Source organism: Polypterus senegalus, chromosome 10 (genome assembly GCF_016835505.1).
Source record: "Polypterus senegalus isolate Bchr_013 chromosome 10, ASM1683550v1, whole genome shotgun sequence".
NCBI classification, from domain to species: Eukaryota; Metazoa; Chordata; class Cladistia; order Polypteriformes; family Polypteridae; genus Polypterus; species Polypterus senegalus.
In genome coordinates this window covers 93375422-93401848 of record NC_053163.1, presented here as the reverse complement: position 1 = coordinate 93401848, position 26427 = coordinate 93375422, and the positions used below count along the sequence as shown (strand labels likewise).

General features: G+C 38.8%; 1 protein-coding gene across 1 annotated transcript in view; it reads right to left on the bottom strand.

Annotated features, from left to right (window-relative positions):
• Positions 1-14408: 14408 nt before the first annotated feature.
• gpc3 (glypican 3) overlaps positions 14409-26427 on the bottom strand; it is a 442344-nt gene continuing 430325 nt past the window's right edge. Inside the window, exon 6 of the mRNA XM_039767661.1 lies at positions 14409-14610. Coding sequence (XP_039623595.1) covers positions 14409-14610 — 202 coding nt within the window. The remainder of the gene's footprint in view (positions 14611-26427) is intronic.

The window sequence follows — 26427 nt, the reverse complement described above, 5'->3', positions numbered from 1 at the left end:
AGGTGAACTAAATATTTTTTGTGATGTTTTAATGCAAAATGTGAGTTGTGGACACCAACATTTTGTAAATGTTCAGGCAAAACAAGCTTATTCAGTTTGTTTGGGTTGAAATAAGCAATGAGAAAAAAAGTTAGGAAACATGAGTAGCTCTTGGCCATTTTCATTTTGTAAAAGTAGTTCTCAGGAGGAAAAAAGGTTGGAGACCCCTGAAATAGAGGCAGCAATGAATCCGGGAGCCCAGAAAACTTCCTGTCTTTAATGAGATTATTGGCCAGCCATGATGAAATTTTGAAACAACACACGGAGAAACAAAGCTGGAACATACAACTTACTGTTAAGTACTTATAGCACTGTTTAGATTTTTGTTAAAATATGGCAGCACTATATTTTAGTGTGATCAAATATTGTGCTCTATTTTACAATTATTTTATAGGGTTTATTTATTAATCTGGTTCAGTTAAAAATGAAAAACATTGGCTTAATTTTGCTTTGAAATTAAATCTAATTTGATTCTGTTTTAAGAATCAGAAAGACGGACTAAGCGGCACACTGAATATAATACAGGCAGATGCATGAGTAGGATTCCTGGGTTTAGTATTGTTTTCTTTTTGTTTCTTGTACATTCTGCTGTTTTAAGAGTCCACTTAGGCTAAGTGCCCATTTCAAGTGCATTTTAGAGGTGAAAAATGGGAATGATGGAAACATGGAACTTTGTTGGAAGGAGGATCAAAAAATCATGAATGCGCAGATCTCCACCATGAAGGACACCTTGTTGCTATGTCTGTGATGAAAAATGCCATCTTAAATACAATTTTAAAATGTATTATTAGGAGAGGAAAATGAAAAAGTATTAAACAGGAAGTCATCAAAACTGAAAGATTAAGAGTACCAAAGTAACAAAGCCAAAACAAGTTCAACGAATCAAAGTCAAAAAGCATATAAGAAAATCTTAATACAACTAAGAACAGGGCAGACAACATGGGACAACACAGTGGCATCTTAAACAGTGAGGATCTGATGGCATCAAGTGGTAGCTACGGGAGATTGATAACTAATGACAACATGACCCGGAATGAGGCAAAATAATGCAAAATGACAACAACTTCAAGAAAATCCAAACACAAAATGGTGACATGGTGCTGTCACTAAAAGCAGTACTATAAACACTGTCATACTGTAAGTGTGGGAATGGGAAAATGAGTATCAGTTTTACATGGTCCAAAGCCCCACATTTATGACAATACAGTGAATACTATATATATATATTTGTAGCCAGTAATCTGCAAAGTGGGAAAATGAATTACGCAGCTTAAAATAATCTTTTACTCTGGAGCTTTTGACAACCTACCAGGTGTCATCATCGGAGGAAAATGATTAGACATACAGTACAGGAATTAAAGGCAATATACAGCAAATGAGGAAGGGTGGATTCAATTAATAAAGTGGAGTTCAGAGGATACACATTTAACTGGGACACAGTGCAAGTAAAATTCAGGGCTAATACTAAAGGTGCCAGAGAGCTGACTGAATCATGGCTCTCAAATTAAAATGGCATTCATAGACATATGGACATTAACCCAGTATATGCAGCCTTAAAAAGAAGAACATCCAAATAATAAAAAAGACTTTATGAGCAACGCCCTCCAAACCCCACCTTATTGACTGGGGTCGGTTGCCCTCTAATGGGTGACTGGGTGGCTTCTCCGGGCTGTCGGTGGGAAAGGAGACAAGATGGCTAGCAGTCACATTTCCCCTGATGTCCCTGGGTGGTAGTGCTTACCTTTGATGAGTTAAGAAGGTGACCCTCTGACGTGCATATATATGATATATACATACAAGCTGGTAACTCAACAAACTATCATATTAATTTATCCATACCATATTTTGTCTACCCCTGATTTTAGAGAATCTAAATGAGATAACTGACACAGTTGGTGTTTTCCATGATTACATTGTTAAATATTTTGTGCTCTAGCAAGTTTAGGTTTTGGATGTGTTCCCAGCATAATGTGCTTTTGGTTTGCTTGCATTCAAGGTGTAAGACTGAGTGAATCGTTCCTGAAAATAGCATTCTTAGAAAAAAATGTTAACTGCTAAAAGCTGTTTCTGCCTTGGCATGGTGCTATCTTCTCTATACTGTATATGTAGGTAGTACAAAATAAGTACAGGGCTCACAAAGACCAGGATTTTTACACCAAAAATATCCCTTATAACATAATAGGTCTCATGGGACCCCTTCATCTCCCTTCCTTTTGAGCAGGCTATAATATTACCTTGTGGAGTCGGTCAAAGGCAGGATTGTAAAGGCAACTGGGTAAACTGATCTGTAAAGGACTTGAAAGGGTGTCATCCATCCTGTAATACTTAATACCTATTTGACAGAAATGCCTCTCAGTCACCCGGTTTAAACTGATAGCAGCCATTCTTATGGCCAGCTTCAAGCTTCAAATACACTGGGCTTTCTTAAAGTCTTGAGGGAGGTTGAGAGAACCCTGCTTGAAAACTGAAACCTAATAACAGAAATAGCAACAAAAAGGCTTTATACCATATTGCCCTTCTGCACATTCTTCAATACTTTATTAAATCTCTTCTCTCTAAGTATAAGCCATTACAAAGTCGGCAGATGAGTGAATAAGAAAGAGTGTAGGTTTTCTTGATGCTTCAGAATTAAGTTTTGATGAAAGAAGTGTGGCTTCTTTTTGATTTCTGAAGCACCGCTGAATGAGTGTATGAGCTCCTTCATGCAGTACTCCTTTCTGATCTTACAGATAGTATACTGCAGCAACTATTGGGTTAGTAAAATAAGCTGCTAGAGAAAAAGAAACCACCAGCTACCTCCTCAGCAGAAGGTATGCCGATGTGGCTTGAAGGATGGATGTGCTGGTGGTGGAGCAGGAAGAATGCAATCTGAGGCCAAAGCGGTACTACTACTACAAGTGAATCCTGCCTAGCTCCAACCGAAGTCTTCAGCTGTAAACACAATCAGGTGACCCCCAATTTATTATCTGCTAGGACAACTAAAATTTGCTTTTGGTACTAGAGGTGTGCAAAAGTCTTCGTATTTTTGAAATACTAAAAATCATGGGGTGCCTTTTCTATGGGATTTCATTCAAGTTTTTGCTTACCTCTCTTCCATTGCCACTGTAAAATAACCAAATTAATGACTTTATTGCATCATAATTTACAGCATAAATTGGCAGTGTATTATGAAATTTTAAGTTGTTCTCTATAGTTCACAAAATTATAAATCATTGCTAATCTCCTTTTTATATACTGTATAAGAGGGTGAGTCAATAATTATCCGCACTTTTGTAAATTTTGTCTGTGCTGTCTGTGCAGCTTTTTTCATGCATATGTGGAAACACAGGGTCTTTGTCGTTACAGTGGTAAAGCTTCAGTGTTGATCAGTCATGTTCTCTCATTGTTTTCTAGGAGGAATCCTGGCTGCTCCACTCTCCATTTGCACCAAAGAAGAGCAGCAAACAGTGATACACTTTTTACGGCCTAAAGGAATCCCAGTGAACGAAATCCTCATCGGTTCATCAGAATCATGGTGCGGACTTGCTCAATGTTGTCATTGGTTCTGGACATCCTGGCATCCTGCTTCTTCTTCATACTTAACACTTGTCTGACAATTTTTGAACTTCTTAAACCATTCATAACACTCTGCCTTAGTAAAACACTGTCACTGTGTTGTGCAGAAAGGCTGCTATAAATTTATGCCCCTGGTGTACCTTCAGCCCACAAATAGCTCATCACTGCTTGTGGCTCTGCTTTGACTTTAAACAAGAGAGTGGATCACCTGTGCTTACTCCTAGAAAGCAATAAGAGAAATTGACCGATCACAGACACACCATGTTTCCACAAATGCCAACTGAAACACAATTAGCATAATAGTATGGATAATTATTGACTTTCCTTCGTATATGCTAGCTGTGTTTCCTGGCATTGCCTGGGTTTTTTTTACAAAATGTTGCTGTAAAATGTTACTTAACACTGGTTTGAGTTTGTGACGTAGAAATGGATTAGCGTGTCTGGCTGTTAAACACACCCTCACAAGGACTGTAGCTGTTTGAAATTGAAGGGACAATTTCACAGAATTAGAGGAATCCACAGCATAAATCCAGCTGATTTCTTTATAACATCTCTTTAATGTCAAAGCCACTTATGCCTCCTTGCCATACCAGTTTGAATGTCATTTACCTTCATCAAATTGACTACAGAGTTTGCCTTTGACATCATACAAGAGGGTCTGGGCAACAGAAATCAGATAATATCAGATTTAAACATGAAAAAATGTACGAACTGTGTAACAGTGAGACTCGAGAATGTCTTCTGGAGACAGATTTAAATGGGCAGAGAGAGAGGGAAGAGGGTGTGATACAATAAAGCATAATTTCTGCTTTCATCCCAAAGACCACTGATAAATAATAATAATAATAATAATAACACATTTTATTTATTTGTAGGCGCCTTTCTAAACACCCAAGGACAATGAACAATAGATAAAACACAGGTTATGAACAAAAGTAAAATACAAAATTAAAATCAGACAGAGCAATTGTAATCAAAGAGAAAAAGCAATCTTAAACAAAAGAGTTTTAAGTTTAGATTTGAAAAGTGAAAATGATTTAATATCTCTAAGCTCAGATGGTAGTGAGTTCCAGAGCTGGGGAGCACAGCAACTGAATGCTCTGCTCCCCATAGTGGTAAGATAGACGAAGGGGACAGTCAAGTGGATGAAGAGGATCTAAGGGTATGGGAGGGAATGGCAACATGGAGGAGGTCAGACAAATATGGAGGGGTAAGGTTGTGGAAAGCCTTAAAAGTTAACAGAAGAATTCTGAATTGAATGCAGAGCTTAACTGGAAGCCAGTGAAGCTGCTGCAAAACAGGAGTGATATGGTGAATAGAGGGGGTTCTAGTAATGATGTGGGAAGCTGAATTCTGGACCAGTTGAAGCTTATAAAGAGATTTGTGAGAAAAGACAAAAGAAAAGGGAATTGCAAAAATCCAAACGAGAAGTGACAAGGCTATGAACAAGGATAGCAGTGGTGTGGGGAGTGAGGGAGGGGCAAATACGATTAATGTTACGCAAGTGGAAATATGCAGACCAGGAAATGTTATTGATGTGGGACTGAAAAGATAAAGTACTGTCAAGGATGACACCTAGACTCTTAACCTGTGGGGAAGGGGAGACAGAGGGGGTGAGAGATGTAAACAAACCCTGGGGGAGTGGATTCGTTAAGTTGGGAAAAGTCACAAGGTTGTTGCCATGTTTCAGTTAGACAGAAGAAGTCATACTTACGATCAGTGAGGAGATCGTGGATGAGAGACCCCTAAATTACCTGGAGGACATCGAGAACTGGACCAGATGAAGTTTATTATTTTTGAACTGTCAGCTTGGATACTCCGGTGGGACCCGCGGTGGATGTATCTCCGACGGGGGAGGAATACGATGTCTGGGTGGAGATACAGCCCAGTCAGTGGAGGTTCGGACAGGTGGAAGCAAAGTTGGAGTAGCTCAGCAGCTGAATACTGAAGCAGGCCTGATGACACAGGCTATGCTATGCTATGCCACAGGAGTGTACTACCACAATGAGACAGCAATCAGGATTAAATGATCGACAGGAGCACGAAGTAAGAAAAAGAAATATTATCTGAATGTTAGCAAACGTCAGAAGCCAAAAATCACCAAAGGCCTAATCACTAACAAAATTCACTGTCAAATTCACAGGATCTCTCTCCCTAAAGATTTCACTAACTTGTTCAGAGTTTTTCAACAAGTACACTAAATGCAGGGTGCCACCATCTTATATAGACAGGAGTAATTTCATTTTACACTTATCTATGCAAGGAACATACGTCTGTTCCTTTGAGAAGCAGTATATCTCACAGGGAAGTGGAGTTTATGTGGAATTCATGGAATCCATGGTTTAAATATACAGTAGATTCTTCCATTCTCGCCATAGCTGAGCAGGGTACAACTTGAATATTAGATAAAAGCATTGCCCAAGCAAATTATGATGGTGATGTACTAACGGGTGATTATGTTTGCAGCCCCAAATTGCAATTAAAAACACCAGAAACAAATGACAAAAACAGTGAGAGAAATGTTTGACTAAAGAGCAAGTTTTTAATGCAATGGATGGGAATAAACCCCAAATTCCCCTTGGTTCCCTGCTTGAAAGGTGATCATGCTAACTATTACCATTGTAATCTGCGGGGCAACCGTTTTTTTCTGACAATAGATCACAATGTAGAATTTCAAGCTGTTTGCTTTAGCCCCATGTTGTCCCTGCTACCAACAAAAACTATGCTTTAAAGGAAACCTAAACCCAAAAATGATTACTTTTTGCATGTTACTTATGCTATGTAGTTTGAAGTGATGGCTAAGAAAAATTCTGGAGAACCAACAACATTATCAGCAAACAAAGTTTCTGATGGAACAGGAGTCAATGGTGACCATTCTGGACAACAGCAATCATTATAAGTAACATCCATGAAAAAATTCTCACATTATTCATGAAGTACGAGTCCACACATCAAGTCATCCAGACCTATGCACACAAAATGCTTGTTTTTTTGCTAAAATATTGTTAAATAAATAAAATGAAAGTAGTGTGCACAAACAGGAAAGGAAGTCACACAGGGCCGTGCTTTGAACTGAAGAATTCTGCCCAATGAAGTAGGTGGAATCAGAGTGGATGTTCGCTTTAGTACAGGAGTGCACTTGGTTATCTTCTTCTGCACAGCTTCTAGTGCTGCTATGTCTTTTATTTTTAGTGTGAGGACCAAAACAGCATGCAGTACTGTTCTCATTAGTGTATAATAGAATTTGAGTAGACCATCCCTTAATATTCGATGCAATGGTTTTTATGCTATAACCTAAAATTGTATTTGCCTTTTGAATTGCTTTTGGACAGTACCAATGTAGATACAATGAATACACTATATCAGCCTAAAGTCCCTAAATCCTTTTCAGAAGTTGGTTCTTATTGTTCAGCATCACTCATCTTGTCTTTAAAATGAATGTTGTTTTTGCCTGCGTGTGTGCCTGTGTTTGCCACTTGCACTCATCTACATTATTGTTGTTATCGTTAATATTATTAAATGTACACTTTTGTACTTACTTTAGTCATGACTAAGTACAAAAAAACAAATATTATGCCAAGATTCAGTTTCACTAGTGTCAGTTTATTCACTTCTTTAACTCTTTAATTATCAGATGATAGATGTATCAGTTTTGCTGTGCAGATCTTTTAGTTGACTTCTGGAAGTAAAGTGTGACAGTGGGCAGACCTGTGTCTGGAGATGCTGCCTATCTTTAAGTAATATAAAGGTTTACCGGAATCTTAGTAGGCACTCAGCCTGACAAAACAGAACAAACATTAAAAATGTAAATAATAGTTAAGCTTTGCTGGAAATCACATCATGTCACTGGAAAGCCTGATATCTAACAGAGGGAATGTGATCTGAACTGTTGAAAAGAATGAAAACAGGATCCATTTAATTCAAAAAGAATATGGCGAGATATTATTTTTGTAATACTAATAATAATGTCCAAGTCGTCTCGTGGTCTCAAACTGCAGTCAGACAACTTTGTATACGAGCTGTGGCTCCTGGTGGCTGACCTTCAGGAAGTAACAAGTTGAGCTTTTCTAAAGTCACAATTGCCATTTCATTTACTACATTTATTAATGGTTCTCCTATGTGTCCATTTTTAAATGTACAGTTTCTGCACAATTCCAACACTGTTTGCTAATTACAGTATGCACTAGGTCACATGTAAATAAAAGTTTAAACTAAAAACCCATTTTTGTGTTGGGTCCTTGAATGAATTATGCAGTGGCAACACATTAATTCCTGCTGCTTGTTTCACAGCTTCTTGCAAAAAACACAATACAAGTGTAATTAACAGATTACACTTTCAGCTTTTGGTAATTAATGTAGAGATAGAAACAAATTTTTGGTTTCATGTTAAAATCTCTATGTCTATGTAGGGTCCCAGTTTTGGTTGTATATTAAATAATGTCTGCTTACCATCAGTGTTAAACAGTCCAAGTGTACAGCTCACAACCAGCTGTGTGCAGGGCACGTCACAATTATGGCCAAAGCTGAGAACTCCACTCAGAAAATACACAGTATAAGTACAGGGTTTTGTTGGAGATGATAACTGAGTGCCGAGAATTATAAGATTAGCTTCATATATCATTTCCTAATTAGTACTATTTTCAGCACGAATCTTATATGTTAATGAAATGCTTCCTTTAGTGTTACCATTAACCACAGTTCAATAATAAAATACTTATTCACAGGCCACTTTCCTTTATTAGCTTACTATGTCTGATTTGCCATTTCAACACCATTACCACATAATTTCCTCTTCATCTTGCAGGAAATATGAGAGCATTTTTCAGACATGGCATTCTTAGAGAGCAGCAGACACTAGACATGTGACTTTGAGGAAATGGGACTGTTGGTCTGAGGCGAGAAGCACATTTAAAAAGTGCATGGTGAAAACTGGCTGTGTGGACAAGAGTGGCACGTGTCCTGTACACGGCTGACTATGACTACATGATGCTGACAGGTGATAAAGAACTTTAAACATGGCAGCATCATTGAGATTTGGTTATCTGTTGCAATTTGATTGTTTTAGTTATTTCCTTATCTATTATAGAGTTTTAAAGTAACAGTGCAAACTACAGAGGTATTAAATACAGGCACACAGATTTTATGGAAATCTGCTCTACCAGCTACTTACATACAGGGGGAGAAAATTAAAAAAGAAACGTTTCTGCATTCAATGTTTTATTTTTCACAAAAAATATATTTACTAGCCTTGGAACTTTCCTTACAAATGGAACAATCTTTCACCCCCAGTGTTATGACATAAATAAAAAATATGAAATTTTTTTAATCTTAATAAATCCTTGTTTAAGACCTTATATTTACAGTGGATTCAGAAAGTATTCAGACGTCTTCACTTTATGCACAATTTTTTGTGTTGTAGATCAGTGGTTCTCAAACTGTGGGGTGGGACCCATAGTGAGGCGCAAGGTAACAAAAAGGGTGGTGCGAAGATGTGAAAAAAAGAAAAAAAGAATCAAAAATATGAAAATACATCTATTGTATTTATCTACATATAGAGTTAGATAAATGTCGATAAAAGTTAAGTAGGTATAATAAAATATGCATCTATGATATATCATTAATTAAAAAAGAACACATTGGTATTAGTGGGCTCCTTTCAAAAAACATTAGGGGGGTGCGATTAAAACTGTTATGAAAACTCGGGTTGCAAATACTTAAAGGTTGAGAAACGCTGCTGTAGATGTAATTTGACCTGGGTACTTTTGCCATTTTTGCCCAACAATCTACACTTAATAACCCATAATGGCAAAACAACAGCAAGTTTACAGAAAGGTTTGCAAATTTATTAAAAACCAAAAACTGACCTCATTTATGTATGCATTCTGATCCTTAATTCATTACTTTGTAGAAGCCCCTTTGGCAACAATAACAGCTTCAAGTCTTCTTGAGTAAATCTTTAAAGGCTTTAGTTTAAACGTTTAGAAAGGCACACACCTATGTAAAGAAGGTCCTACAATTCACAGTGCACTTCTGGACAAAAATAAAGTTATGAAGCTTAAGTAGACTTAAGTAGATCTCTGGAGACCTCTGTAGTCTCTGTATTGTACTGAGGAATAGATCAGGGCGAGGTTCTAGAACCATTTATAAAGCTTTGAATGTTCTGAGGAGTACAGTGGCCCCAATAATTGCGAAATGGAAGAATTTTGGAACCACCAGGACTTTTCTCTGAGTTGGCTGTCTAGCCAAAGTGATGAGGCAAGAAGGACCTAGGTCAGGGAGGGGATCAAGAACCTTATGGTCATTCTAACTGAGCAGAGAAGAGAGAACCTATAAAGGACGATCATCTCAGCAGCACTCCATCAATCAGGCGTTTATGTCAGAATGTCTAAATGGCAGCCACTCTCAACTAAAAGGCACAAGAGCATCCTGGTGTAATAACGGCTGCTGTCACATCATCCAGATGGGTGCTACACATTGGTTGTGGTTGAAGTGGTTCCCCTCTGTCTAAGTAAATAGCTCTGAGTAGTGAGAAAAGCGCTATATAAATTTAATAAATCAATTAATCAAACAACTAATTAATTAACAGCCGACTTGGAGTTTGACAAATAGTATTTAAAGGACTCTAACAGCATGAAGGAAAAGATTCTCTGATCTGATAAGACAATAATTGCTCTCTTTGAACAGAATTCCAAGTACTATATCTGGCAAAGACCAGTCACTGCTCATCACCTGCATTATACTATCCCTACAGTCAATCACATGTTATGGAGGTGCTACTTATTAGAATTGATGGAAGGATGAAAGCAGTCAAATACAGAGAGGTCCTTGCAGAAACTCTTCTCTTGAGTGCATGTGACCACACCTTTCAGTGTGACAATGACCCGAAGTATACAACCAATTGGAGTGGTTTTAGGAGAATTTTCTTACTGTTCAGCAAAAGCACCGAATTAAATCCAATAGAACATCTGTGGAATGTCCTGAAGATGGATGCTTCCCATCTAGTCTAATGGAGCTTGAGAGGATATGTCAGGATGAATGGGATAAACTGCCCAAATCTAGGTGTGCAAGATTTAGCGAAGAAGACCCAAAGCTGGAATTGCTGCCAGAGGGGCTTTTGCAAAGTACTGAATTAAGGATATGCATAATTACATGAATGACATGATCTGGTTTTTGAATTTTAATAAATCTGCAAACCTTTCTGAAAATATGCTTACAGTTATTGAGTGTAGGTGATTGGCAAAAGTGGCAAATTTATCTGTTTGAAATTAAATCTAAAACACAATGAAGTGTGCAGAAAGTGAAGATGTCTAAATACTTTATGAATCCACTGCAGATAACATAAATTTAGACCTGGTGTAGGGCGTGTGAAGTAATGCAACAACAATACTGCAAGTATTATGTTATTCAGAGCAAAGATTATTGAGATGTTAGCACTCAGTAGGAGGAAGGTAGCGCTATACAATAACAAAAATACAAACCATCTACAAAAATAGCCATTAGGCCACATTTTCATTACTATTTAAGCCAATGATTCCAGTGTTCTATAACATGTGGCCTCAATAACTGGACCGCAGGTTGGATATTTTTCACAAAAAATGTCTGTACATAAGAGGAAAATACTCAGGTTTGGGCTTGGGTAATCAATGAAGTCCCCCATATACAACATTATTTCCCTCTTCTTGCATGGTGGTGCAGTGGTAGCGCTGCTGCCTTGCAGTTAGGAGACCCAGGTTCGATTCCTGGGTCCTCTCGGCGTGGAGTTTGCATGTCCTCCCCGTGTCTGCGTGGGTTTCCTCCGGGCGCTCCGGTTTCCTCCCACAATCCAAAGACATGGTGGATTGGTGACTCTAAATTGGCCCGTGGGTGTGCTTGGGTGTGCGTGGGTTGGTGGGTTGCTCTGCGGTGGGTTGGCACCCTGCCCAGGATTGGTTCCTGCCTTGTGCCCTGTGTTGGCTGGGATTGGCTCCAGCAGACCCCCATGACCCTGTGTTCGGATTCATCGGGTTGGAAAATGGATGGATGGATTATTTATAGTAATCATACTTAAATATAGTGAGCAAACATGTTCAATTTCAAGAGAGCACTACAATGGACATAACAGGAACCTCTGTTTAAAAGCTATGCCAAAATATTCATTTAAGTCTGTGGGAACACAGATTCTCTAGCCAAATGAATGCCACTTCCATATGGAACACCTTTATAGAGATCTGTTTTTGTATTTCAAACTACTTTTCTGAAAAATGTGATACATTCATTTTCCTATACATCATAAAGAAGTGTCTTTCTTGCAAAGTCATGAAAAACCTGATCTAATTTTTAAATTGTTGAGAGTGGGGTGCACACTTACATCTAATATGCTTCAAAGAAATTTAACACTGATAAAAAAAGCTATTTCTAAATGTTTTACTCTGTACTTTTCAATTGACAGTCATTTCTTATAATTTTAAGATGCCCAAGTCAGCCCTTTCTTTAGAAATTACATTAAGTATACCGGGGATACAACAGCACCTGATAACTATAAAAAAATAAAGAAGACTCATGTAAACCAACTTCCTGGACGTAATGTGTTAACTATATAATGGCAGACAAAAATAATCAGCATCTGATCAGCACTGTGAAATGGCAATGAATGAACTAGAAGCTGTCCAAAGGGGCTCAAATAAAAATAGCTGCCGTTGTTGTACTGACATGTCCCTTTTCCCACAAAAATGTTAAAAAGAACCTCTCCATGCCAAAGGTTATGCGAGTTGAGCTGCTCAATTCACGGAGGAGTTCAGCAGACAGCACTATTGTGAATTCCCACCTCAAATTATCTATTTGCCATTGTCTGTGCACATATTCAAAATGGCATAAGAATAAAATCACAGTTAATTATTTTTTTCAACTAAAATTCCAAGAATACTACACATTATGACACACGCTTATTAAATTATTTCCTATTCTCTGTTTCATTCTGGAATCTTATACTTTAGCATTCAGTATCCCCTGCTACAATGACAAAGTCTCTCTTCCAGGCCATTAAAAGAAATATTAGAATGTCTGAGAACCGTTGCCATCCATGTTGCCAGACATATCATTAGACCCTCGTATGATCAGACTACTGTTATACCAGAAGGGTTAGGCAGTCAGGCTCTGATTTTGCTTTTTCTAAAAGACTATGGGCCATTAAGCAGCTACTTTTCCCCAGGAATGTTGTCTACTGTACTTTTTTGCTTTCTTCCATGCTGCTGCCAAATAGTTTTATTCTCTGTTAGCTGAATTTCTCTTATAATAGTTAAATACCTGCGGTGGGCTGGCACCCTGCTTGGGATTTGTTTCCTGCCTTGAGGTGTTGGCTAGGATTGGCTCCAGCGGACCCCCGTCACCCTGTAGTTAGGATATAGCCGGTTGGATAATGGATGGATGGATGGATAGTTAAATCTTTTAAAGTTAGTATTGTAACCTGCACTTTTGGGAAACAGCCAGTAAAAACGTTTACACAGTTGTATGTTTATTTATTGTTTCTGCTTATCTGTTGATTGATTATACTTTGATATGAATGTGCTTAGTAATATGCTTGTCTATTTTTCTGTTTCAGACATGTGTACTAGGTTGACTTGGGACAGCGTGAGTATGTGCAAGAGCGTGCACTGAGGTGGATTGGCACTCCATCCAGTGCCTGATGCTGCCATGGTAGGTTGCTTGTCAGAAGAGCGCTACAAAACTACATACTGAGATTTCAGTGAGCTACTTAAAATGCTTCATAAATTTAGTTCAGTCAAGTTCAGGAGAAAATGCATGGAACACATTACCTTCAAAGCTCAGTCAACTCAAACACTTTCTTCAATTTTGTTTCAAATGGAAATTTTGACTTCACCCTCAGCCGACCACCTTATTTTTATGTTTTTTTCTATAGATTTTTGACTGCAAGACCGTCTGCTCAGTTGCCTTTGCAAGTTGTGGTGTTCCTCCATTCAGACAAATCAATATATTTTTTAGAACAGGTAGCAAAGTATTATTTGATTTAGTCTGATAACCTAAAGTTCATTTATCGAGAGGGGGAATTACTCTTAACCTTTGGGCAAGTTATGCATTTTTGGCCTGTCACTTGAATATTTAAAATGATCTGCACACTGCCTTGTGTGGTCATACAGCGTCCTACAGGTCGGAATTCCATCTGTCCGGACAGAATGTATTATCTGACAACCCATTTATTCACTCATGCATTTTCCTGTACTTGACAGCCCTAACTCTGAAAAACTCTGCTTTGATAGACAATGAGAAATGGTGAGAAATTGCTTTTAAATGAGATCAGACAGAGGATAAATTTCCTAATTATTTATACTTCGGTTCATCAAGGTACTCTGAATCACTGAAAGGCTACATTAGTTTGAAAATGACAGAAAGCTGAGGGGGAGCTTGTTTTCACTGATAGGAAAAAAATGGCACTGAATACTCAACAGGCATGCACTGAGCAGAGCTTGGCTGAAGCCTTAACCTTTATTATCTCCTATGCAACTGAGAAATAAGCTGGAAAAGGTTAAAGGAAAAGCCCAGTAAGTGAGTGGAAACTGATCAGATAAAACTGGCCATTACATGATAAGGCACAGTGTGGCTTACTGATAACGTGGGGGGTGCTCCATTTAGCTGATAAATTGTGAGCTTTTCCAACGCTGACAAGGTGGAGGCATTATCATGTTTACTTGTTACATGATGTAAGACCTACTTATTGCTTTTCAGCTTATCAACTATCAGTTGACAAAGTAACACTGTTTCCTTGGCAGGTGCCAGGCTTTCTCATTATCGTCGTTATTTTATATGCTTTACTATGTTACCTAACCTGCTGAAGTAATAATGTTAAAACACTGACAAGACAGCCATGGATATTCCACTGAGGCATACTGAGCTAAGCTGCCCACCAGTACCTTGTTGATGTGTTTCAGTTTGTCGATTATCTGGCTGACAACAGGCTCTGGAATTTTGTTCTTCCCCTCTGGATTGTGGATCTGTGGTTTCTTTACTCCCGGTGAAACAAATCTGAAAAGCAAGGGACACAAATTTCAATTAAGGCGCAGATACAACAATTTTAATGGAACCACTACATACAGAGGATAACGTGATTTGTGATTCTACTCCTATTATAGTGAATACTTTGCCACATCCTTTTTCTCCAATCATGCCTTGTGATTACTTTGCAATATTGGCTTGATAATGAGAGTCACACAGAATATGATTTAGTAAAAACAATATTATTAAAACATTACAAGCATAGAGGATAAGAAGATCATAATCATAATTCCCTAATACTGTGAGTATTTAGAATAAAGCTAGTCATAGCAGTCTGAGAGCAGTTTAGACTGGCAGTGGTGCCATTAAGTCATTTCAGGAATAATAAAAAAATGGTCAAAAGTCAGACAAGGGCCAAAACACAGAAGGCTATAATATTTATCACTTAAAATCAAACTAAAATCTGAAGTTGATATTAGGAAATTAATAAATGTCAGTACATGAAACTACAATTATTATAGCTACAAATGGAAAGAGGCTGCTCCAAAGGTCTCACACTTAACAAGAAATAACCAGAACGTCTTTTTAAATGGGAAAAACCAGGAGTGTAAGCAAGAAAAGGTCAAAAGCCAAAGAAATCACAAGAAATTGAGCATCAAAATCAAAGACAGAAACCAAAAGTCAGATCCAAAAAGGCAAGCATTTATCTAACTACTCTAATAAATTGCAGTTTATTTTTGATAGAATCCAAAGCAATGGTTTTGAGTAAAGCACTCCACCATCTTATATAATGGTAATGTCAAGACATCACAGGTAAAGACATCTGTCAATCATGTGACCTGCAAAGGAGATTGTCATTAACAAGAATGTGGCTGCAGTCATGAGAACAAAGTCAGAAGTGGTAACAAGAATGAGAAAAATAATGATAACACGGCACTGCAATGACTTTGTTAGAGTCAGTCGCAGTAAAATTTACTATCAATAAGAATACTAGCAGCGATAAAGTAATAAATAGCACTGAGTAAATCTAAAGGTTGCCAAAAATGGTGATGATAATGACTAAATAACTGATATTGATTGTTGTTCCAGCAAGTCTTTTCTTTGAGTATATGAAGTTCAAGCAGCAGTCTGAACATGCTGCCATCTTTTATAATGATGAGATGATAATGCTACATGTTGGTTCACCATCTGATCACATGACAAGCAATGGACACTATTGCTATCAACGATATGGTGGTGTCCATGAAAACAAACAACAAAATGGAGGTGTCCTTTAAAACATATTGAACACAATGGTGCAGAGATGATGTTAAGAAAAATCAAGACAAAAATTAATAACAAAATCAAATTCAACTGTAATAAACCAGTAAATTAAACAAAACAATAAAGGACACAATACAACAGCTTCTTTCATAAGTTACGTATTTTTCCTAACTAGTCAGAGTTGGGGCTGCATAGGACACTGAAGATGGCCTATATGACTTGTGCTAGATCTGCTGACTCCACAAGATATTTTGGGCGAAGTGTCTGAATTTGTGAACCTCCTGGTGTACTAAGAAAGGTGACTTCGGGGTGGTGGCCAGAGCACATGTGCTTTGTTAGGACAAGGGCTAGTAGATGAGGTGGAAGTCATCATACTTATATTATTCCCCGAAAGCATTTATCCATGGGATTACCCACTGATCCCTGTTGTCCATTCTGTCAGGCGTGGATTGCAGGTATTTTTTTACATATGTTTTGGAAGTGTCTCCCAATCTTGGCTTTACGGTTGTCTATTCATAAATTTCTCTTCACTGTTTTTCACATTAACTTCCCTTCTTCAAATTTTCCTCCTATTGGACCACTCATCTCTCTCTCTTCTATCCAACTGAGACCGCTTTCAACAGCAACAATCAATGGGTCATCTGCTTCATGTATTACAAAATGGTGTGCTCTGGTGGAAAGTGTACAGAGTCGGATAGCCTGTGGTTGCTGATGTTCTCCCCTTCCTGGCTCAGTGGGGTTTGAAGTTTGGGCTGCGTTCCCTGCTAGGTTTTCTTAGGGCCATTTTCTTTTGATCTTTAATTTATACTACCTGCTTATTTACAGTATACTCCTAATACCATATTTATAACTGTTGTCCTTTGACTGTTTATTTTATGAGAAACCTGTTGGCTGTTATTATTTCTGTTACTCAGTAACATTATTTAAACTTGAATAGATATTTGATTACAAAAAATCAATGGATAGACAGATTAATGGACACAAAAAAGTCTATAAAAGTCAGGACATCACTCAGTTCGTTAAGATCATTTGGTTAGTTAACAGTCAAGTTGCCCCAATGCAGTGTTCAGATAATTTTAAAAGTGACTTCAAAGTTTGCGTCTGGTATCTGCAATCCTTTATTTTATCTGTCTTGTTACTGTTTCATTTAATGTGTATAATATCAGTCACTGTTTAGCTCCTTTAAAATGTTTTGGAGCATTTTAATTGATTTGATTAGGCCTGTTCAAGACTAAAGAGGTTCAGCTCACTTAGCTTTTCGCACCAGGATGTGCTCTTTAATGTTGGGCGCAATTAGTTTCTCCCATCTGTACAGTTTCTAGGGCGGCCATGTCCCTTGTGTAGCTTCTGGTGACCAGAATTACACACAGCCCTCCAGATGTGAACCCCTAAATCCTTTTCAGAGCTTATTTCCTGTAGGTCAGCACTGTTCATTTTGAATTTTTAATTAACATCCTTTTAACATGAATGGACACTAAACTTTCTAAAGACTGTAGAGACAAATCTTAACTGCATTTGCTGCAGCTGAGATCTAAAGCAGTTTAAGATCTAAAGCAAAACGAAAGACGGACATTGAGGTTGGTTTCAAACATTTTTCCTTTTTAACGTAACCTCTGCTCCTTCTGGGCCAAGAAGCCGCGCCCTTCCATCACAAGTGTTATCCTGCTTCTGCAGCCAAGGGCAGGAATACCAGGCAGCTGCCCTGCTTTTAATTTCACAGCCTGATTAGTGCCACAGAGATCACACCTACAGTAGCATACTGCACCCTGGTTTGTTTTATAAAATCTTTCATGTTTTCCTGTCACTTGCTTTGACAACTTCCCCTGTTATCATACTTAATGGCTTTATTTGGTTCCTGCAGGAAATTCCAAGTACAGTAAATCATGGAATTTTTTTTCTATCAAGAGCATTTTTATGGATTACAATATCGCCCTCATGTGGACGGCTTGCAGTGTTACAATTTTTTAAAAATACTGCCTTGCACTAATAAATCTTTGTCCTGTAAAGCAAACATATTATTTTGGAACAGTAGGCATTTTCTCTACAGCAATTGTATCAGTCCTCAAAAAATCCCCATTACATTCAAAGTATAAATACGCCGGGTATTATGTTTTTTTATTTCCAAATCTATCTGTTTTATTGATACATGGCTAATGATGATTATTGTTTTTAGTAGAAAAATCAGTAAAACAAAAAAAAATGCAGAAAGCCACACTGTAGATTCAAATATTTGGTTTAGTTTGCCAATGAAAAAACATTAATTTTATATATGTATCTATCATGATTCCATTGATATTTCCTTCATTATTCCATATTTAATGGTTTTACAAATATGCACAAGCAATTTTTGGCCAAAATAATACACTCATGATAAGCTCTTATTACTGTATACTCTGTGAAAGCTTATTGTACTTCTATCAGTCCCTTTGCCCATGTCTTTAACCCACTTATCCTGCGTACCACAGCAGGTCAGGGACTATCCAGCAATCTGTGCACAAACAAGAGAAACAGCTCTAAAACAGGAAAACTGGACAAACACTGAAACCAAAACTCATGCGAGAAATCTAATCTGCACAGTACAGGCATACAAAATGACAGTGGAAAATCTGTGGAAACCCACATTAACAGGGTGTTTTGTTCTGTCATATGAAACTGAAATATTACATATTATTCTATCTATCTATATCTATTGTCCATATGGCCTACTGGAATCTTTGTGTTTGAATAACGTCTGCTAAATTTGTAGGTCTATCACTGTATGGCTGCTGGCATATGCCATACCACCTGAACTATCCATCCATCCATTATCCAACCCTCTATATCCTAACTACAGGGACACGGGGGTCTGCTGGAGCCAATCTCAGCCAACACAGGGAGCAAGGCAGGAAACAAACCCCAGGCAGGGTGCCAGCCCACCGTAGACCACCTGAACTACAGAACAGGGGCCTCATGTATAACGCCGTGCGTAGAACTCGCACTATAACATGGCGTAAGCACAAAAGCCGAAATGTGCTTACGCACAGAAAAATCCATATGCAGGAATCTGTGCGTACTCCAACTTCCACGTTCTTCCTCTACATAAATCCCGATCAGCGTGAAAACTAACGCTCGTGCACGCGCATTATGTAACGCCCCAACTCCTCCCAGAATTACGCCTCTTTGAGTATGCAAATCAATATAAATCGCCCTTAAGCGCAGCCTTCTGTGAAAAGACAATAGGAAAAGCACGGGGGAAATATAAGAATTTCAGCGAATACCAAGTGGAGGCAAAGGAAAAGCATACTATTTGTTCAAATAAACCGTAGTATAATCAACAAAAGGAAGTTGATCGAGTGACTTAGCGTGTAGGAGAAAGTTGAAAGCTCACATTCACAAAATCGCACAGTGCCGGAAATAAAAAAGAACTTACATATCAAAGTCGCCGTGAAAAGCCGAGTTGTAGCCCACTGTCTGAGTGTCATATGAAAGTTTATTAGGGTACAGAGAAAAAAGGCACACAGTGGGGAAAAAGCACGAAATGTCAACTTCAATCTCGACATTTCCACTTTAATCACGTAGTTTATTTTGTCATTAAAGTAGAACATCATAAACTTCATCTTAAAATCGTTTAATTAACCAGTTTCTCAAATCACATCGAAATTAAAGTAGCACGTTAAATGCTTTGTTTTGTATTTGATCTTCTATGTGCTCTATGTGTGGGAATCACTACTTGCTTCTTAAACCGGCTCTCTTCCTCCAACTGGACACAGAATCCATGACATTCGTGATATTACAGCTCTCTGAATAACTCAAACACTGAGATGTATACGTGATATAATTTTCATGATGATAGGAGTTAAAGCACGTTATTAAACATGTGTTTCACTTCGATGAAATAATTTATTGCAGCAGTACTCAGGGGCGGCTCCAGGCTTGTGGAGTTACTGGGCAGAGGAAGAATCGGTGGCTCCTTCGCCCGCCTGTCAGTAAGGTAGCTTATGCACGGTGGATGGCCATGTCCATTGCAGACACTGCTTAGCCGCCTCATGCTCATGACACAAGCATTTAACTTTTGCCGAAATTTGTTGCTACGTTTTTAACTGTGTTGTTATTTTCTCTTTCTGATTTATATTCAATATATATTGGCGTAGCCGTCACTGCAGTCAGTGCTTTTCTTTCCAAAAGTAACCGATCGCCATACAATCAGCTCTGTAATAGACGTTAAGCCATCTGTAAGCTTAGCACCGATTCTTCAAAACGTGTGAAGAACATTGAAATATCTTCGTAGTACATGTTTAATTATTCTATCCTTCACGACACTCCCAGTGAAGAATATAGATTATTTAAATGAAGTTAAAGTTTTATCTGTATAATTTAATAAACATATTTTGCTGCATTTCATCTTAAAAATGATATCGTCATCATATGTAAATACGAGCTTTATAAAGTGGCTCAGGTTGTGCGATATTATAACTGTAGTGTAAGTTTACAGTGAGGTGATTGTATTTATAAGTACAAACAGTTCTACAAGGTGCAATTGATTGAGTGCATTTAAAGTTCTTGGGATGAAACTGTTTCTGAACCACGAGGTCCGTACAGGAATTGCTTTAAAACGTTCTGCAGTGGCTGAGACAGCGTGTCCATGAAGCTGTATATAATTCTCTTTCCGATCAGCTGCTGCTGTGATTTACACTCAGATACAGTGATATAAATACTCCGAGTCGTGCAGTGAGAGAAATATGGAAAAAGATGATCAGCTGTGGCAACTCCTAACGGGAGGAGCTGAAAGAAGAAGAAGAAAAATAAGAAGAGGAAGGTGCAGTGAGAGTAACAACGCTAAATCAATTATGGTATTTGGAATACTATGGCTATTCCCTCTACCATTATATTGTTACAAGTTAATTACAATCAGATGCGTTACACTAATAAACAATATGCAGTTAGTTTCGGTGTATTTATAAAGCCGCGTCATGAAAATAAGGAGTAATCACACAGGAACAGTAGCACTGCTTTAACGCTGGGTGCCGCCAGTCTGCAAAACCGAGCGGAGAACTTGTGTACAACAAGGCATGAGGTACCGTGGAAAAGTGCGTGGCTTTACGCCAAGTGTAGGTTTTATACATCGCGATTTGAACGTGGAAAAGTTCTTACGCAACATTCCTGTGCGTACGCACCGTTTATACATGAGGCCCCAGGTAACACACCTGAAGTGAAAAAGTTTGAGCCCAGCCAAAGAGTAGGGTGTAGCCGAATCTCCTGGCTAAACTGCCCATCATGGCCTGGTCACTCAGGCCCACTATTCATCTCTGGATCGTTATTGGCTAACTAGCTTTCTCACTCCTTCGCCACCTAATGGCTAATATGTGGTGAACAAAAAGGGCTGCCGTTGCATCATCCAGATGGATGCTACATACTGGTGGAAGGTAAGGTGATTCTGCACAGTGCTTGTAAGACACTTTGAGTAGGTTAGAAAAGTGCTATATAAATGTATTTAATAAATTACCATTTATCATTGTGAAATTTTACTGGAATGTAATATATGAATAATATTAAAAGAAAGTTGATTGTATATTGTATATACCCTGTCTGCTTTAGATATTATATGCAGTACTAGGGTGTTGTACCGTGTTAGCCATTATAAATGTGCAATATGTAACTTTCGAGGCAACTCAGGGAAGAAGGGGCTTGAGTTGCCTCTAAAGCTTGCATATTGTAATCTTTCTAGTTAGCCAATAAAAGGTGTCATTTTGCTTGACTTCTCACTACATTCATAATGGATAACACAGTACAACACCGTGCATAGCTAAAGGCTTAGATATTTCAGGGCGTCACCGAGTGTTGTGGACTGAGGGTTATTTTGTAAATACTGTTTAGATTAGTTTTAACTTTTGCATGTGTTTATGGCTACTACATTTGGATTACAAACCAGAGTTGTTTGCTCAGGTTTGCTTATTTATGGCAAATCCTTTCATTGGTATATGCTGTGCTTTCTTTCAAAACTCACCAGTTTTGTTCTTCCTCATCTTTATTTAATAAATTATTGAAACATAATGAATATTGTCCTTTAAGCCAGTGGTTTATTGTCATTAAATGACTTTTTGAGTATTTTGAATTTTAAACATTTGCACCCAAATCTGTGCCTGATCAGGTCAGAAAACCTGCCATTTGAGATTTCCTGGGATGATGCCTGCTCCTGAGGCCTACACTAAGTGGAGTCCTGGTCTGCTTTTTGTTTATTTTGTGGCCTGCTCAGTCTTTTTCCTATTTTGATGCTGCTTAGACATAACAATATGTACAAAAAAATGGTGGAAGGGCATGACTAGTAAGAAGCCATACTAACATTTGTATTTTTTAGATTTCAGATACCATTTTTTTATTAAGTCTCTCTATTTCTATTTTAATTCACAAGTCACAGGAGAATGGTAAATTAATAGACCAAATGATATGAACTGTTATTTTTCATGCCACCTGATGTCTTACAACTTGACACTAAAAACTCACAAATAACTAATTCAGACTTAAAGGTGTTTTTTGAAGAGGCAAATGGCACAATGCTAGAGCACAGACTGAGGTATGCCTGCCTTCTATTGATACATAATAAAAATACACTGAGTATCAGAGGCAAAAAGCATGTGAAAGGAGGGAAACGTGACAAAACTAGACACAAATTAAATGTTGTATAAAAATATAATTAATAGCTTAGATTATCACATGAATAGTGACCCATGTATTTATATAGCACTGCGTCATAGAAAATGGATAGCTGAAAGTGTTAAGCCTCAAACAGTAAACTACCAGGGTTAAAGGGATGACTGGGATGGTAAACATGAGATTAACCAGAAAAGCAGTCCTATCTTTTAACTAAGTCAAATCATTCAGCCAGAGTCACAGAGAATCAAAGCAAAAGTGAACAACAAGGAACCCCAAAAAGCAAAACTAACGCAACCATAAAGGTAATTTTTTTTAAATGCATATCTACAAACATGAATAAGGTTATCAAAGGTGACCTTTTAACTTGCTGCATCAATGACTCATTGTGACCTCCAACGCCATGCCCATGGCAAGTGGGAGTGCATCCTAGCAATTGGACTCACAAAATATAAATCAAGCTGGTGTTGAAGAAGAGTAAAAATAAAAGTGATACCTATTAGAAAACAGCATTCTTGGAACAAAACTATGTCAGAAACAAATTTCTTAATCAAAAAAAGATGATTGCTTATAGAGAACAGCAAAACAGAAGAACTTGTAAGAAATGAATACAGAACACCAATCATAACAACAAGGAGTAAAAAAAATAATTACAGTAACAACAAAATAAATATAAATAAATAAACATGTTAGATGAATCAAGCACAATCGTCAATGCTTTCCTTCTTGGTGAATTGAGCACAATCATCAGAGCTGCAGGATTGGCCATGATTCACCTGTAATGCTGGCACTGTGAGTCAAGCGCAATCGGTGTACCAGAGGATGGGGTTTCATCCAGGGTCAGGTACAAGCCACCAAGCATGACTATTAGTGCTGGAGTTTGAGAGGTCATCCAGGATTGGTTGCGATCCACCCGCGGTGCGACCATCGTGAATTAAATACAATCACTGGACTGGTGGATGGAGTTTCGTTCACGGTCATCAGTGATCCTTCTGTGATGCTGCCACTGTGAATGAAGCGCAATCATAAGAGTGGTTTTGGGAGTGGGGTCAGTCACAGCTCCCCTGCAATGCCGCCACAGTCCACAGATTTGGAAATGCTGCCCTACACCAAGTGTGTCCAGGTTCAGTCTCAAAGGGCTGCAGTTGCTGAAGGTTTTTCTTCGAAATTAACTGCTTAATCAGAAACTGGTCCTTGTTGATAGCACAACTTATGTCATTTCCACACTTTTTAGTGATTTTAGTGTTTCTGTCACACCAGGTCATTTTTATATTGCAGATGGTTTTCTAAAGATATCATCCAAATGAGTTGGGTCTCAGAATAGATTAGTAATTCTCAGTCTTTCAATTTTTTCTCTTCTAATTCTTTACAAATATTTTTTAAAACAAATACATCATGATAAACACTGTGGACGCGGCCCGGGCACAGACAGGCAGACAGGTTAATTCACCACCACACGTTTATTTACAACTATTTACAGAACAAAGTCCGTGCACACAAACCCCCACAAAGTCCTGGCCACTCAACGCCTTCTCTTCGGGCCGCCTCCACTCTCTCTCTTTCCTTGTCCTGCACTTGTCCGGCACTCCTCCCTGGACACGCCCCAGTGTGGCGGAAGTGCTGGCTGTTCTCCCAGAAGCTCTCCGGGTGTCCCTGCTCCTCTTCCCCCCAGCACTTCCTGGTGTGGCGGAAGTGCTGAGGTCCAGGGTCCCCAAGGCATTGGGGCGCCCCCTGGCGGTTACCACGGGTCCCTACAGGGTTGGGTTTCCATGCCCTCTACCCATGGCCCCCAAAGCAACCAGGATGGCGGCCCCCACGTGATCCAGGGTGGGCACAGACCCTCTTCCGGTCCCTCAAGGCATCCCGGCCGGGTCGTTGCCCCTGGCATCCCTGACAACACAAACAGGCCATGTTAGATGGTGAAATGTTTCCTTTCTTTGTCATTTATATCTCATTGTTAAAAGGCAATGGGTGGAGAAAACAAGTATTTAAAAACAATGAATGTCCCTATTTAAGTCTAAAGCCGCTTTTCCACTGCATAGTACGGCATGACACGGTTCAGTACAGCTCACCTTGGTTCGGCTCAGTTCAGCTCGGTTTGCGTTTCAAATGCAGTTTAGTACCGCTTTAGAGTGGGCGGGATTATTCACGTGTCGTTATAGTTGCGCCGCCTCTACTGCAGTGACACCGTGGAACTTTTACAACAACACGCAGACAACGACAACACTTTAGCTCGATGACGCGCAAGGTTAAGCATCTAAAAAAAGCACATCACTAGCTAACTTTTATCACTGTTGCAAAGCATAAAATGAACTTAACTGCCAGTGTAACATTAAAATGCTGATTCTGTATATTACAGATCTTCCACATTTTGCAAAAAAGTCGCCGCAACAGACCATCTGTTTGGACATTTAACCGTGCTTCAGAGTGGTGGGATGTGATTGTTCCCGGTTTTACAAACACTCAGTGGCTGGAGAACTTTCGAAACTTCCGCGTGTCTGTACCTTTAAAGAAAAGAATAGCCAGTGACGCAGTAATGACGATTTTCTCCGGCCAATCAGTGACCAGCAGAGTTTACACGTCACATTTTGGTAACGGTTCGGCACGCTTGGAACCTCGGCTGAGGTGGTACTAAAAAAAGGACCAGGTACCAGGTACTGTTCCCAGTGGAAAGCCCCGCAAAAGTGAGCTGTACTGAACCGTGTCGTGCCGTACTATGCAGTGGAAAAGCGGCTTTACAGTACCTATCAATAGTACTAGGGTGTTGTACCGTGTTAGCCATTATGAATGTAGAGAAAAGCCAAGCAAAATGACACCTTTTATTGGCTAACTAAAAAGATTACAATATGCAAGCTTTCGAGGCAACTCAGGCTCCTTCTTCAGGCATGAAAGATCTGTGAATCTTAACAAATGAGTTCACTAAAAAGAAGCACATAAATGGTCCATGGGTTATGATTTACCTGCGGTAAAAAATGTTCCTGTCTTTATTTTGCTTCTTTTACTTTCTTTTCTCATGGATTTGGGGGTTCTGTTACACTGAATCCATTTTTTTTCTTCTTGCTACTACAGGTCATGTTCCGTTAGAACAAAGTGCTCAGGGCACACGTAGCACGGCCTTACAGCATGTACAGTTAACAAAGATGACTGTAGTAGATGAAACTCCATGGAAACAACTTTTTTGTCTTTTTGCCAGCATCAATGGCAGCAAGACGTTCCAACATTTTCTGCAAAGTAAATTGTTGCCATAAGTGTTGGTCGAAACCCATATGGAGCCCCAGGGTTTGTTCCCCTTGTTGTCTATAGCATGCAGCAGTACGTTTTATTATACTTCAAAGATTCCTTTGGTGAGTTAGGGGTCTCCCTTGGTGTATGAACTCACTGCCATAATAAAAAAAACAAAAAAAAAAACAGCGGCACTTGGTGTATATAACACAGACTTTCAGGAATGACTGCTGCTTGAGTTATATAAACAGGACCATGGTCACTCTGTCTGAGCTCCAAAGAAGCTGTGTAGAGATGGAAGAAACTTCCAGGAGGGCAACCATCAATGCAACAATTATGACAGAGTGGTCAGACAGAAGCCTGTCTTCACTAAAAGACAAAAGGAAACCTACTTAGAGTTTGCAGAAAGGCACCTTAAGGACTCAAGGAAAACAAGATTATCTGGTCTAATGAAACCAAGATTAGCATTATGTCTGGAACATCATGCTGTAGGGTTGTTTTTAGTGCGGTGACTCAGAGACTAGGCAGAGTCAAGAGAAAGCTGAATGGAGCGAAGTGCAGTGATATCCTCAATGAAAACCTGCTCTAGAGCATTGTGGGCCTCAGACTAGGCCAAAGGTTCACTTCTAACAGGACAATGATTCCAAGCACAAAGTAGAGACAACACAGGAGTGTATTAGGGAAAACTCTAGGAGTGGTCTTGAGTTGACCAGCCAGAGTCCGGATCAGAACCCA